Source organism: Typopeltis vanoorti, chromosome 1 (assembly GCF_054136105.1).
Source record: "Typopeltis vanoorti isolate ZY-2024b chromosome 1, IOZ_Tvanoo_1.0, whole genome shotgun sequence".
NCBI classification, from domain to species: domain Eukaryota; kingdom Metazoa; phylum Arthropoda; class Arachnida; order Uropygi; family Thelyphonidae; genus Typopeltis; species Typopeltis vanoorti.
Genome location: NC_143549.1, coordinates 187504420 through 187520270, shown reverse-complemented (window position 1 = coordinate 187520270; position 15851 = coordinate 187504420). Strand labels below are relative to the sequence as shown.

Below are 15851 nucleotides of genomic sequence, written 5' to 3'. Positions count from 1 at the left end.
AATTAACTTCCTATTAACTGGATGCTTATTTTTTAATATGATCTGTTCATTAAGAAAATAAGGATAAGAAATACTTTTATTTTATTTCAGAGCTACATTAATAATAATAATGGATAACGTTGTACTTTATAAGCTAATATTTACTAAAAATAAACAGCCAAAAGCTTTGAATTGGTGATGCAAAATTATACAAATTAAGTGTAGAGCTGACTACAGAAACTATGGAAGTTTCATGTGAAATATGACCAGAGAGTTTATTCATGGGAATACACTCACCGCCATACTATGAGTCGCCCTAGCCAAACTTAATAGGTGACATAAACCCTAAAGTGCCCATATATTCACCTAATTTTGGTTCATTTTGATAAGGTTTCACTGACCCAACAGCTGTTTCAAATACATTGGTTTTTGTCAAGGATCAGGCAGAAACCTAAGAGAGCAAAAACTCGAAGTACTAAGAAACTTAAAAGCATCCGAGAGGTGTATTTTCCATAAGTGAACTCTCAATCGGTGTGTAAAGTATTTACTAAAAATAAAGAGCCAAAGGCTTCAAATCAGAGATGCAAAATTATACAAATTAAGTGGATATTAAATCCAACATCATTTCAGAGCTGACTACAGAAACTATGGAAGTTTTGTGTGACCTTTGATCAGAGAGCTTACGGGAATACATCCACCATACTACGAGTCACCCTAGCCAAACCTAATAGGTTTGGCTAGGGAGACTCATAGTACTATGTAATACTACTGGTAATATAACTCGTAGTATGGTGGCAGGCATATTCCCGTAAGCTCTCTGGTAAAATTTCACACAAAACTTCCATAGTTTCTGTAGTCGGCTCTGAAATGATATTGAATTTAATATCCACTTAATGTGTGTAATTTTGCATCACCGATTTGCCTTTGGCTCTTTATTTTTAGTAAACCGACTGAGAGTTCACTTATGGAAATACACCTCTCGGATGCTTTGAGTTTCTTAGTACTGAGGGTTTTACTTTCTTAGGTTTCTGCCTGATCCCTGACAAAAACCAATGAGTTTGAAACAGCTGTCGGGTCAGTGAAACCTTATCAAAATGAATCAATAGGAGGCGAATATATGGGTGCTTTAGCGTTCATGTCACCTATTAAGTTTGGCTAGGGCGACTCATAGTATGGCGGTGAGTGTATTCCCATGAATAAACTCTCTGGTCATATTTCACATGAAACTTCCATAGTGTCTGTAGTCGGCTCTGAAATGATGTTGGATTTAATATCCACTTAATTTGTATAATATAAGCTAATAGCTTATGGAGGAATTCACAAACTTTCATATTCAAGTTAGCAAATTGATTTTACTATTGCCCGACAAGGAAAACTGTTATTGTTCTTTAGCTGTACCAAAGCAACTAAAGCAAAGAAGAAAGCATATCCTATAAATTCATATTTCAATTTTAGTTTCTCTGTTTTGAAGGAAGGAAACACTTTACCATCTACATATATGAAACCGTCTAACTTGCTTTTATTTCAAAAGTTATTAAACATTCAAAAAGAATGTTTATAATAAAAGTTATTATAAACATTCTTTAGGTCAGAGATGAAATTCCAACCTATGTTCTTCCAACTATGTTATGGAGGTAGGTTATCAGGGTCAACATAAATTGCAAAATAAAAATTTTGCAATTAAGATTGTTTTTTTTTGATAAAAAAAAATAATTTTTAAACAATCTATTTTTTGTTAAACAGCATATAAATGTAGTTTATGATAGTTATTTCACCGAAAAACATTTTCTGTCCTTACGAAAGAAAAAGAGTAAAAAAAAAAAAATCCATTTTTTTAAATTTTATTTTTATTAGTAGAGTAAGAATAATCTAAAACTCTGCTTTTGAAATTAAACATGTCATTTCAGGGCTTCAATAAGCTGGATAGTCACTAATATCAATGAAAATTATCTACTTCCTAAAAGTTTGATATGAATTTCGATTCTGTTACTAAATGAATAAGATATAACTCTCTTTTTCATGTTTGTTGTTTGTAGTGTTGTCTGACAACATTTTGTTCAATAAGATTTCTTATGATCCATCTCAAAAAAATTTAACAGTCTTGTATTCTTACCTCTGGAACAGGAGAGAGTTCTGGATGCCCAATACCATTTCTTCCTTCTAATACATGAAGTCTCTGTTCTAATCCTTGTACCTGTTTTACTAATCCATGAATATGGTCAAGAAGCTCCTTGTTATGTACCATGAGCTGGTGATTCTGGGCCTGCATTTATAATATTATTAAATTAGAAATTGAAAATTGCATGATACATTCAAATAAAATGACCAGACTGTATGCTAAAAACTACCCAGTTTTTAGTATACAGTCCCACTGCCTTATTAACATCAAGTTTCCTCAATTTCTCATATATCTCGTTCTCACTCACAGTCAGTCTCTTCTCTTATCCACTGCTCTCAAACTCTCCATGATGTCACATTCAGAAAGATGAAAGTAGTTCATAAACAAAATTTATGAACTACTCATTAAATATTTGAATTCTATCCTCTGTAGCAGTTGTCCTTATATTATTTTTTCCAATCAATGCCATCCTACCATAATCATTATTTTTTATTTATTTATTTATTGCTGGTCACACATCAAATGAACTCTCTAGGATATTTTTTTTTTTTGCCTTCATTAGCTAACAGCTGGTCATACTGTACTTTTGCTACCCTCACTAACCGAGCCATCCTCCTTGCCTGTTCTTTGTATTCCTTGTGGAACTGATTATTATCACTCCATTTATGTTGCCTCTATACTACATACTTAATCTCTTCATTCATCAATTTCACACCCACCTTATTTAACCTTCTGACCTTTGGAATAAATTTAGACATTGCTTCTTCTAGATAGTTCTTGAACATCACACAAGCAGCACTGTTCTCCTTTCTACTCAACTCCTCATTCCATGCTACATCTCCAAGATGAGCTTCTCATAACTCACCAGTCTTGTAGTTCCACATATATCCTTTCCTCACATTTTTGGCAATCACTTCATGATCACTCTCACCAACTGGTGGGAGATTTGACTCATCGTTTATAATAACATCTTCTGATCAGATGTTCAAATCCAAGACCCTCATTCTTTGTGTGATTTCTGTTACATACTGCATGAGGTAGTAATCCCTCATAAACTCAAGAAACTCATTTTCTTTATTTCCAGCTGCTATTTCATCATTCTGATCTATATTGCCATAATTAAAATCACCCATAATGATCACCCTTTTCCCCATTTGCTTGTCTAAACTACGCATATATTTCTGGTCATTACCCTCTGTTATGTCGTTGTTTTTCTTAGTTTATATCTTCCCTTTCTATCTTTCAATCGCTATTTTACTTCTTCAGATATCAGGCCTAATATACTTACATCTAAAATTGTTTCCTCTTCGGATACTGGCAAATTTATATTATGCTGTGCCAGCCAGTATCCTATAGCAGAAAAGATCCTTACTCAGGGACACAATACTAGATTCTGAGGCATTCTTACACTATATTTTACTTTAATACGGCTGTATAGATACAGACTGCAGTCATGACCTAAATCTATGATTATATACACTTTCTAATTCCTTCCTGCCAAAAGAGGTTCTATTTTTATCTCATAGTAATTCGGAATTGTAATCAAGAATGACTCAGGTATAGGAAAATAAATCATGTTTATTGGAATATCAAAGCAAAATACACTAAAGAAATTCAGGCATTCAATTTATCTCAATACTAAATAAGGAAACTCGAGTTAAAAGATCAACACACTTCAAATTTAAATAAAAGGTTATAAAGCATGTAAGACACAGTGACTGATAATTGGGATAGATAGCAAATGATATGGTGTTAAGCTAAAATTCCCTTCTGCAAACTATTCATAAGATAATATAACTAACATTCTAATGTTATTCAGTTACTATAAGTCTACAGTCCTAATCTTGTTATGTCAAATCAATCACATACAACACAAAAAACCACTTCCAAACAATTCTTCTTATTCTCAAAAGGAGGCTAACCATCTAATTAGAGTCTATCCACAAAGTTCTTTAGAATAATGTTCATAATTTACATTCACATGTAATTTTCTCTCTTCTAAGGAATTCTAAACACAAAATAGAGTAATTCTACTTTACCGAACTTTTCCCGACATCTTTCAGCACCACGTGTACGTTTGGTTACCTCTTGTCTATTGGCTGTCCCTATGCCAGTGTAGGGGTTACGCTATCTTCATAATTACTGCCGATCACGGACTCGATTCTTTACATATCAGGAAACATCTCTATTCCTCTCGATGGGACTTTTCAGCGAGGGCTCGATTCAGCTAGAGCTGGAAATTTCACCTTCAGCTCTGCGTGGAATCCTACAACATTCTTAGGAAAACTTGCCATTCCGACATCGTAGCACTGACGCTTCATTCCCCTTACTCGAACCACCGGCTAACTTCCGAACCAGGAACCAGGAAAACGATAAGACAAGAGAGAGCCGATACGTCGCTCATTCCCTTATATTCTTCGTTCGAGCACCCCCTTTTTTTGATGTCCCCTTTGCACATGACCTATATCTTTTCTCCCCTTGGGTTTATCCCTTGCTCTCCCCTTTGCTGTTATACTCTTGTATTCACGGAATTCGCATCGACGTACTTTCCGCATAAGCTACTGCCTCCGGCGTTACGCTGGACACGTATAGTTGTATACCTTCTATGAATTGTTACTTAATATCTATCTGGTGACTCACAATCATTCTATACAGCTAAGGTGAGGCTTAAATAATATTAACAAATTCCTCTTTTAAGACATTCTCTAATTCGATCTTGGTATGATCACAATAGATTAAAATACATGGTACATAAAATAAAATGCAATTTTATACATATGTGAAGAAGTTTCACTTTAATTTCGGCTGATGTGCAGGTATTTCTCTTTGTTTGTGTAGTTTAGTATGTTAGACCCTGAATGAATGATTTCTTTGCAAGATTCCTTCATTCAGGATCTAACACCTCCACATTATCAGGTCTACAGCAACATCCAGCAAATTATTTCATTCTATTTACTTTATATAGATTTATCACACCATACTTCCTCAAAACCACTACAACTATTTCCCACTTGCATCCCTACCTTGTATGGACATAACTGGACAATAATTGAAGGTGAGTTAGCCAATCTCATGCAGAGGCAGCAGGGTTTTTTTCTCCCGGAAACTCGGGTTTTTCATCCCGTATACAGACAAATCGGCCCTTCAGAACACATGCAATTTACAGACAAAAATACTTGTTGTTATAAAATCTTTATCAAGTAGCTTTATTTTTATCCTCCTACATGTTTTGCCAATCTGTTTCTATTGGCATCCTCAGGGAAAACAAATCAGTAAGCACAAAATGAAGGTTACAGACTAGGTTATAACCGATGGTTCTAAATCATACAAAAATTGGTATTGCGCGTGACAATGTGCGTCTCGTTAACGTGATTTATTCGTGAGGACTCATGACGTAATTGTTATGAAAGTTCATTTCTTTGATATTTAATGATCTGATAAAGGTTTTCCAAATTTCTGGTAAAATTAGACCTTGATTCTTGTTTAGGTTTTCAGTTTTAAATGAATTAAAATTAAATTAAACTTATGAATAATTGTCAAGAAAAAATACTTGTTGTTCTTGTGGTGGTAGATGGCGCTGATGGAGTTGATTGGTAGTAGAGGTTTGGTAGTGGTGGAGACGGAGAGAGTTGTACAGTAGGTGTTCTCCCACGATGAGTGTTTGGACTCCTTGGAGGTGTCACAAATAATAATAATAACTCTTTTTCTATCATCAATAGCGCTTCACCTCCCTTTTTACTATTTCAATCTTCATGAAATATGTCAAATCTTTCTGTCTCTATTCCTGTCAGGATATTATCTTCATCCAACCATTTCTCACTCCTTCCAACATTTTTTTTTTTTTGGGGGGGGGGGGGGGGTGAACAAACTCAATCAATGCCACCATTTCATTTCATTTCCCTTGTATCTGATACTTCATTCCTGAATCTATAACAAGTTTTACTGATACCACTTATCAGATGTGACTTCTTTATACCTTCATTGAGAAATTTCTTTTTCTCCTTACTCATCCCAGAACATTCTTCATATCCAACTGTTTCCCCTATATCCCAGGTCATCTCCTTCCCTTTTTGTCTACACATGCATTCACATCCTCTTGGAGCATCAACCTTTCTAATACTATGTTCTCCTGTCTACCTTGAGTCTCCCTGTTTCTCTGGATGTCTTGCACACTTGTTCTCCACACTCATGCTATCCACTTCTTTATTCATAAGCATCACTTCAAACTTTCCTTCCTTACTCTACCACTTTCATATCACTTCTTACTTGCTCAGATTCATTCTCTGCACTCATTACTCTCCTTTCCACCAGGAGTCTCTCCAAATGACTCCCACCAAATCCATTCAAATATAGTCCATCACTTTTACTATTCAATTCTTCCTTCAAACTCATTCCACGTATCAACAAACTGCACTCCTTTCTCTTCACACATATCTAATTATTAAAACATCATTAATAATTCTTGCTCTCTGCCTCATCTCATCACACTGTCATACAATAGGCAATACACTGACTATCTTTTCTATCACACTGTTATCTTTTATCCTTCTCAACAACCTCCTGATATCCAATCTTACATTCTCCTTGTTCTAAGTCAAGTTATTTGTCCCTACTACTACCACTACTAACTCCTTGCTCGTTTACACCATATATATCCAATGCCTCAATCACTCTGTTCATTTTACTTAATGGAAAACAAGCCTTGTGCATCTTTTCATTTACCACACCTGTAATAATTGAATCACCATGCAATTATTATTATTGTTATTATTATTCAGGCCTCCAAGGAGTCAAAAGACTCATTGAGGGAGGTCTTTCCTAAGAACATAAAGTCTGTCAAGACTCATCGAGGGGAGGTACCCCCCCCCCTGAGAAACACAAAGTCTACCATACCACTCTTTAAACTCACTGACCGTTCTCGCTCCCACCACTCCATCAGGCAATGCATTCCACGGCTCAACCACCCTCCACACAAAGAAACCACTCCTTACCCTCATGCTCACAGTTTCCTTTCGTAACTTCCAGGGATGGCCTCTTGTCATCACTCCTTCCCGCTATTCAACCAAGCGAAAGAACTCTCCAGTGTCAACCCTGTAACCACCTCTCAACAGTTTAAAAGTCGCAATCATATCACCTGTCCTTCTTCTATCCACTAAACTCTGCAGTCCACATTCTCTCAGCCGATCCTCATAACTATCCTTGTACAGTCCTGAAACCATCTTTGTCATCCGTCTTTGTATCCTTTCCACAGTTAATTTATCCCCTTCAAATCCTGGGGACCAAATCTGAGAACAATAGTCCAAGTGTGGTCTGATCAGAGACCTACACAACAGAATGATAACCCTCTTATCTCTGCAGGTCAGTGTCCTTCTCATAATAGCAGCAATCCTCTGTGTTACCTTCACCACCTTTGCAATATGTCCCCTAAACTTCAGGTTTCTATCAATCATCAACCATAGATCTCTTGTCTCCCCTACTTCCTCCAGTATAACTCCTCCCATAGAGTATGCAGCATCCCATCGATGTTTCCCAAACCTGAAGACCTTACATTTTGCTGCATTAAACTTACACCCCCATTCATTTGCCCATCTATCTAGCTTATTTAAATCCTCTTGCAGGGCTACCACATCTGCACTATTACTAATAATCCTTCCCAGCTTCGCATCATCCGCAAACAACTGAATATCCCCCTGCAATCCACTGGCTATGTCATTGATATAAAGGTTAAACAATATAGGTCCTAGTACTGAGCCCTGTGGGACCCCACTTGTAACCCTCTGCCTCCTGGAAACTGCTCCACCATACACAACTCTCTGATACCTATCAGACAGCCAATCCTGAATCCAGTTGACCAATCTGACATCCAGACCCATGTGCTGCAACTTAAATATCAGCTTATCATGTGGCACCCTGTCAAATGCCTTCGCCAATTCTAAGAAAATTGCAGTATATGCCTTTCCCTCATCTAATGTTCTTGTAACTTTATTATAAAAGGCTAGCATATTGCTAAAACAAGAGCATCCTTTCACAAATTCATGTTGATTCTCACAGATAACATTACCCTCATCTGCCCAATGCTGTATACAGTCCCTTAATACTTTCTCCAAGATCTTAACAACTACTCATGACACACAGACTGGCCTATAATTAGACACTTCCAGTCTGTTACCACCCTTATGCAATGGCACTATCTTACCTTCCTTCCATTCCCTTGGCACCTTTGCCAAAGCCAGACTTTCATTGAAAAGCCACGTTAAAGGCACTGTCAATTCCCTAGCACATTCTCTCAAAACTCGAGGTGAAATACCATCCAGTCCCACAGCTTTACTGACATCCAGAGTACTCAGTATCTGAAACACACTCTCCTCCTGTACTTCCAGACCTCGAACCAGTCATATCCCTCTAGCATTAAAACTGACTCCTCTAGGATGAAATACTCCAATAAAGTGTTCATTGAACAATTCCACTATGTCCTCTGCATCAGTCACTCTATTCCCATTTTTATCCCACAATATCATTCTTCCACAGTCATTTCTCCTCCTACTGGCCACATAGCTAAAAAATTCCCTAGGATTTTCTTTGGATCTTAGGGCCAATCTCATCTCATATTCCAGTTTCGCTTTCCTTACCACACTAGTCACTCTTCTGGCCTGTGTCTTATATTCCTCATGCATCTTCTCTTCACCTGTCTCCTTATATCTCTTCCATAGCCTCTTTTTCGCATGCAATTCCTGTTTAATAGTCATCCACTTTACTCCAAATCGTGTCCTCTTCACTCGTGGTATACAACTTACCATTGCTGCTAACAAATATTCTTTCACAATTTCTCACGCACTAATGATATCCTCGCCTTCCAATTCCTCCCTCCATGAAACTTCTCCAAGTTAACGTCTAAGACTATTATAATCACCTGCCTTATAATTCCACATAAGTTCCCGTCTCTTTGATACTCCTGCATGTCTATTCATTTTCCAAGTCAACACCATATGGTCACTCTCTCCAACCGGTGGGAGAGACGTCAACTCAGTTATTATCAACTCTTCTGATGCTATAACCAAATCCAAAACTTTTGAACCTCTTGTTCCCTCTGTTACATATTGCCTAAGACATTTGTCCTTCAAGAATTCTAGAAATTCCATTCCCCTATTGCTACATGCATCTTCCTCTCTCCAATTTATACTACTGAAGTTAAAATCTCCCATAACAATCATTCTTCTTGCACTTGCCAAACTTAGCTGTCTAAACATCTCCTGGTTCCCATCCTCTGTGCTCCTGGGTCTGTAGCAACACCCCACTAAATATCCTGTCTTGCCTACCTCTACCTCACACCATATGCTCTGAAAATCATTTGTCTCACTTCCTTCCAAATTCTCCACTCTTAGAGGACATAGGTCATCACTTATCATAAGCAGTACCCCACCACCACGCTTTCCCCTCCTATCCTGATGAAAAATGCTATACCCAGCGACTTCTATTCCTGTTGTTATATCCCCTTCTGTCAACCACGTCTCAGTGATCGCAATAATTTTTGGCCAGGCTGATGCTATCTGCGCCACCAATTCCTCTCCCTTATTCCGGATACTCCTGGCATTAGTATAAAGCATATAAATGCCATTGTTTCTATACCCAGCATTATCCTTTCTAGACTCCACTGGGCTCAGTGTTACCTGACATTGTCTCCCTTCTCCCAAGTATCCATTCCCACAAGAGGCCACCCCCTGCTATCATCCTCCCTGGGATACACTGATTCGTTCAGAACAGCAATCTCTCCAGATGCCTACGTCCTTCCTCATACAAATGTAAACGGTCTCTCGCATACAATTCCTCTCTTTCATCAAACGCACTCCAAGCATCCACATATACCAGTCCTCTCTTGTCACACATTCTTGCTATTATGCCATTCAATATCACCGCTCTTCTGCCCAGCTCATCATTATCATACCTAGGCAACATGCACACTATTTTTCTTCTCTCTGTCTTCTTCCGTACAGTCTCAAGCAAAAATCTCATATCTCTCGCTGCCCGACTTACATTACCACTCAAGTCATTCGTTCCTACCATCACAATCATCTCATCCACCCTTTCACCTCTCTTAATTGCCATAGCCACCCTTTCTATTGTTCCTCCTGGCAAACACTCCTCACGCATCCTATCTTGAACACCACGGATCATTGAGTCACCATACATTATACCTCTTACTATTCCCTCACTCCTACTGTTTCCATTCTCTCCTCTTCTTTCAATCCCATACCTCTCTCTTCTACTGTTTCCATTCTCTCCTCTTCTAGCACTCCCATACATCTCTCTCATTCCCTCTCTCCTACTGTTTCCATTTTCTCCACTTCTAGCACTTCCATATCCCTCTCTCATTCTGTCTCTCCTACTACTGTTTCCATCCTCTCGTCTTCTAGCATTCCCATACCTCTCTCTCTCTCTCTCATTCCATCTCTCCTACTGTTTCCATCCTCTCATCTGCTAGCATTCCCATACCTCTCTTCTACTGTTTCCATTCTCTCCTCTTCTAGCACCCCCATACCTCTCACTCACACTCCCTAAATTCTCTCTCTCTCCTACTCTGATTCGCCTTGCATTTATCTCTTCCATTCTCCTAATCTTATCTTTCATACTTCTGCTCTCATTCACAAGACATTCCACCTCCTCTTTCAACTCATCTATCTCCCTCTGCAGGTCAGTCACTCTTAATCTAAATTCACTCTCCCAAACAAAACCATCTCCTAAACTTTCACAGTCACTCACACCTTCCACACTATCAACTATTATTTTCTCATTCTCTCCTATCACACTACTTGTCTTCCTACATTCATTCCCCGTTCCTGGAGCAACAAAGTCGGATATTGATATATCTAATGTACTTATTTCCTCCAACTGCCTGCATTTTGCGCACATACACTCTCCACTCTCTTTAACAAGCCACATATGTAATTCCCGAGATGCATACATGTCGCAAGTACTGCATGCCACAAAATATCCGACGGTACCAAAATATATTATATCATGACAGCAACTAACTTCCAAAAAACAACCACTGAAGTACACTCGTATTCAGAGAAACAATTTAGCACTCAAAAACGTAGAAAAACGGGGAAAAAAGTGGACTATTCACCGATTAAAAATCACTTTCTTCTGCACAGCTCAAATTCACCGCCACGTGCTATGGCGACGCTAGCGCCACTAATACCCCTCATGGGTCTTTCGTTACCTTTTTCATACCAGCATCATTTGTTTTTGTCTTCTTCACTCTTACTTACATATCTACAATTCTTTTCATTTCATTCTGCATCTGCCTCATCTTTACCAATCAGCTTTGAAATCATGTATCCTTTTTTCACCATCATTCACTCTTACTATTTTATCACCAGTTATGCAAACTTGTTCACTTTCGACCCTGCTTGCCACATTACATTAATTGTACTCAGTGTTTCAATATCATTAATTTCACTCTTTTTTTTTTTTTTTTTAAATATCATTATCGCTTGCTTTATTGAAAGCACCTGTGTAGCTCAGTGGGAGTGATGTTTGCACTCCTCAGCATTAGACCACTCAAAGAAAGGACACTGTGAGTTCGATTCTAGAGGCCTAACATCTTATCACAAACATCACCACCAAAAAGAAATCTCTCCAACAGCCAGCTACATGCTTTATGTAAACTCTGAAAAGCAGCAACATAATTATTATGAGAGCTGACCACAGTGATAGTATCACTGTCTTCAATTCCAGTGATTATAATAGAAAAATGAGTGTTTTACTCAGAGACTGCACCACTTACAAACTGCTGGATTATGATCCTACTAAATCTCAGGAAAAAAAATGTTAAAAAAGCTTTTAAAAAATGCCACATCTTGGCCTCCTGAAGTTGTTAAAAAACTAACTTTTTAGTCTCCCCCACCCCGAGATATACAGATTGCCAAAAATTCATAAACTCAACTACCCTCTCCTTCCACAGTAGATGCTACCGATTTGCCCTCCTTTAAATTAGCCAGTTAGCAAAATCTTTGATTCCACTTATTGTCCACATATAAAAAAATTCCACTCATTTCAGATCTTTCATCCAGAATTTAGTTATAAACAATAATGATATCATGGTGTTCTTTGATGTTGCCTCCTTATTCACTAATATCCCTCTTTCTGACACTCTTAATTTACTTAAAAATGCTTCCCCCTTTCCGACATTACTGATCTTTTTAATTTTGCTATCCATATTGGTTACTACTCCTAGAAGGGCACTTTATGTAAACAGATAGAAGGTACCTCCATGGGCTCTCCCCTCTCACCCTCTTTGGCCAATTTCTGTATGGGGCATTTTGAAAAAAAAATGCTCTTGACACTACCAGTCTCAAATCTTCTATTTGGTTATGATAGGCCACCATTACAGGCAGTCCCCAGGTTACGAATGAGATATGTTCCTGGGAACGTCTTTAAGTCGGATTTGTGCATAACTCAGATCCCTGATAAACAGCGCACATGCGGTAATAATAATAATAACAATACGATAATGGCTCATATGTGGCAATAATAATACAGTGTAATAATAATAATACCCTGTACTCTAATAATAAGTTACAGAAACTATTATGCTCTTTCTTTTAATTCATAAAACACAAACTCATACATGTGCAGAAGAAACTAGTTCCCGAGTTATTAATTTAATTATTTAATTCAGTGGTTCCAAAACTTTTTTGATTCACGACACCCAAAGTCAGAATATAGGCCTACCTAACAGTTGCAGTGCACAGTTGGTGTGGTTATTTCAGTGAAAATATTGGAATATTTCGCAGTGCACAGTTTGGGAACCACTGATTTAATTATCCTTGCAGGGAGCCTTGGGAGTCCATTCGTAAGGTACGGAGCACTGTAAGTCGGGTCGTCTGTAACTCGGGGGACTGTCTGCATTGATTGTGTTTCCTATTTGGCAGCATGACTCAAACACATCACACTCTTTCCACCTCCACCTCAACACCCCAGAGTCCAGTTCACTATTGGAAAAAAAAAAAAAAAAAAAAAAACAGCTTGCCTTTTTTAGATACTGTAATCAGATGTCTGCTCAATGGTCCCTTTCTTTCTCTGTATACAGAAAACACACCCACACAGGTAGATTTGTATATATACATAAACTTTCCCACCATTCCCCTTCTCAACAATACAATATGGTATCATCAAAACCCTTGCAACAGAGCCTCCAACCTCTGTTCCACCTAAGCTTCCCTTGTGGTAGAACTTGCCTTTATTCAGAAAACTTTCCTTTCCAATGGTTATGATGCCAAAAAAATCTATAAATTATCTGTCCCTTCACAATCCTTTCAACATAAAGACTACAGTAATGCCATTACTATTCCCTATATCTGGGACACTTCAGAAAAAATAGAACTTTGAAGAAATACAATCTCTGCACTGCTTTTAAACTTCATCCTCATTTGAAGCTGGTTTTCCTTCTCAGCTGTCCTAAGGATCTGCTTCCTCCCCTCTCTATTCCAGGTATTTACAAAGTTCCTTGTTCTTGCAAATTATCATTATGGACAGACTGAGAAATCTGCTAACATTTACATAGAAGAACACAAAATATACACTGGCCATACAAACTATGGTCAATCAGGTCTAGCAGACCATGCCTTGGATACCTTACACAGAATTAGATGAAGGAAAACTGCCATGCTCCATCACAGCAAATACAAATTTAAAAGACTCAAGCAGAAAAACCAGCCTAATCTTAATAAATATGGTTGTATTAAACCTCCCAAAATTTGGGAAACTTTAATTCTTAGGCCTTCCATACAGCATCTAAGACTAGCCAACAGAATCCATAGAGGACACCCATCATAGGATTTAGTCTTTATTTATTCTACCTCATTTCTTCCACTTATTGTTACTTGTGTATTATTACAATTTTAACATTGTATTCCAGATGATGTCTCCTGGACTGAGATGAAATATTGAAATCAATTAACTTGTTTAATTATTTCTCTTCGTGCTGTAAATTATTCCATTAAAGTGTAACAAAATAAATCACCTGTGATTTGCTGATGTCATTCTTATTTTAGGAAACTCTGCAGAAGAACTTCAACAAATGATCACTGAATTGAATGCAGAAAGTAAAACGAAAGGATCAAATATCAACAAGGACAAAACTAAATAATGTATAATAAATACATTACCAAAAAAAGCCAGTATGCAGTACAAATGGAACAGGAACACCAGGAAATTGATATAGTAACCTTCTATGCTCACCAACGACAAAAAGATCACAGTAGAGGGTGAAAAGAAGAAATGATACATAGAATTCAACTTGGTTGAATAGCCTTTTGGAAAACACTGTGAAGCACTCAAAGGAAACATCCCATTCTGTCTTAAAAGAAAAATATTCCACAGTAACTTTGGTCATGACATATGGAAATGAAACACAGACTTTGATAAAAAAATTGACCAACAAGTTGAGGACTACCCAGAGGAAAATGGAAAGATCATTACTCAGTATTACTGTTCTAGACAGAAAACACAATACTTAGATCAGAGCTCAGACTAGAGTGTGAAATATTATAAGCTATTAAAAGATCCAAATGGCAATGGGCAAGTCATATTGCAAGAAGTAACACTCAAAAACATCTGCCTAGAGTAACACAAAAATAGCATGGTCTGTCAATCGGGACTTGCCACGATCTTCTCTATGGCAAGTCCCGAATGGCAGACCATGCTCAAGATACTCCTTTACATAGGATCAGATGAAGGAAAACATCTTCACTACATAGAAATTGTTATAAGTGTGAGAGACTAATTTTAGAATCAGTATCAGCTATGAGCACACTCTCCTAACCTCAACAAGTATAGGTGCATTAATTTACCAAAGATCTGGGAGACTGTCATTTCATGAGCCTGACTTCTCTGCTTTAACTTTATGGTTATCTGGTCCATAGAAGGTGCCATGTAAGGACATTAAGTTCAGTTTTTACTTAAAATTTTACTTGAATTTATTTTCCCAATTACTTAGTTCAGTGTTGTGTGCCTGTCAGTGTTGTAATTGTGATCCGATGATGTTAAGTAGAAAACCAGAAAAATATTAGTGAGTTTAATAAATATTTTTTCCTCTCTTGGTGTTGTTTATACTGTAAAACATTATTATGAATCATCAATGAATGACACCTGAGCCTTTCTATACCTAAAGCTGCTGGGTGTAACTTTTGCCCTTCCTTGTTCCTCTTTCTCTCACACGCACATACATCCTGATAGTACCATGGTAATCTCACTCAAGGATAAGGCAGACCTCTTGATATCAGTTTTTTCCTCCAACTCTTGTTTAGATGACAAGGTTAGATGACTTATGTTTATATCTATTATCACAGTTAGGATTTTCTTTGTATTATCAATTATAAAGTATAATAGCAATATACAATTTAGTGTTGTATGGATTCATATTGCACTCTATTCCTATAATTAAATTGAAATATTTCATTTTACTTTGTTCATTTTAATACAAATGACCAGAACAAGAACATAGTCTGAATACTAGTTTGGAATAAATGTATGCAAGTTGTTCTAATTATTTCAATCATTCAATATGCCTTGGTTCATTATAAATAGTATAATGGCATCATATTATCATTATACTATTGTAGGAATAAAAACTACAAATTATAAAAAAAATGGGAGGGGTGAATATTGGCGAGATGTCACATGTTTAGGATAGTGCCTCTTCACAGTTTGAAAGATTTAGGCAATCCAAGGTAATCCTATTCAAGATAAA

At 37.2% G+C, this 15851-nt stretch overlaps 1 protein-coding gene across 1 annotated transcript in view; it reads right to left on the bottom strand.

Moving 5' to 3' along the window:
- Nucleotides 1-15851, bottom strand: part of LOC150110710 (carboxyl-terminal PDZ ligand of neuronal nitric oxide synthase protein-like) — a 228857-nt gene that overhangs the window by 20073 nt on the left and 192933 nt on the right. Inside the window, exon 9 of the mRNA XM_090405893.1 lies at nt 2093-2242. Within this exon, the coding sequence (XP_090262019.1) occupies nt 2093-2242 (150 nt within the window). The remainder of the gene's footprint in view (nt 1-2092; nt 2243-15851) is intronic.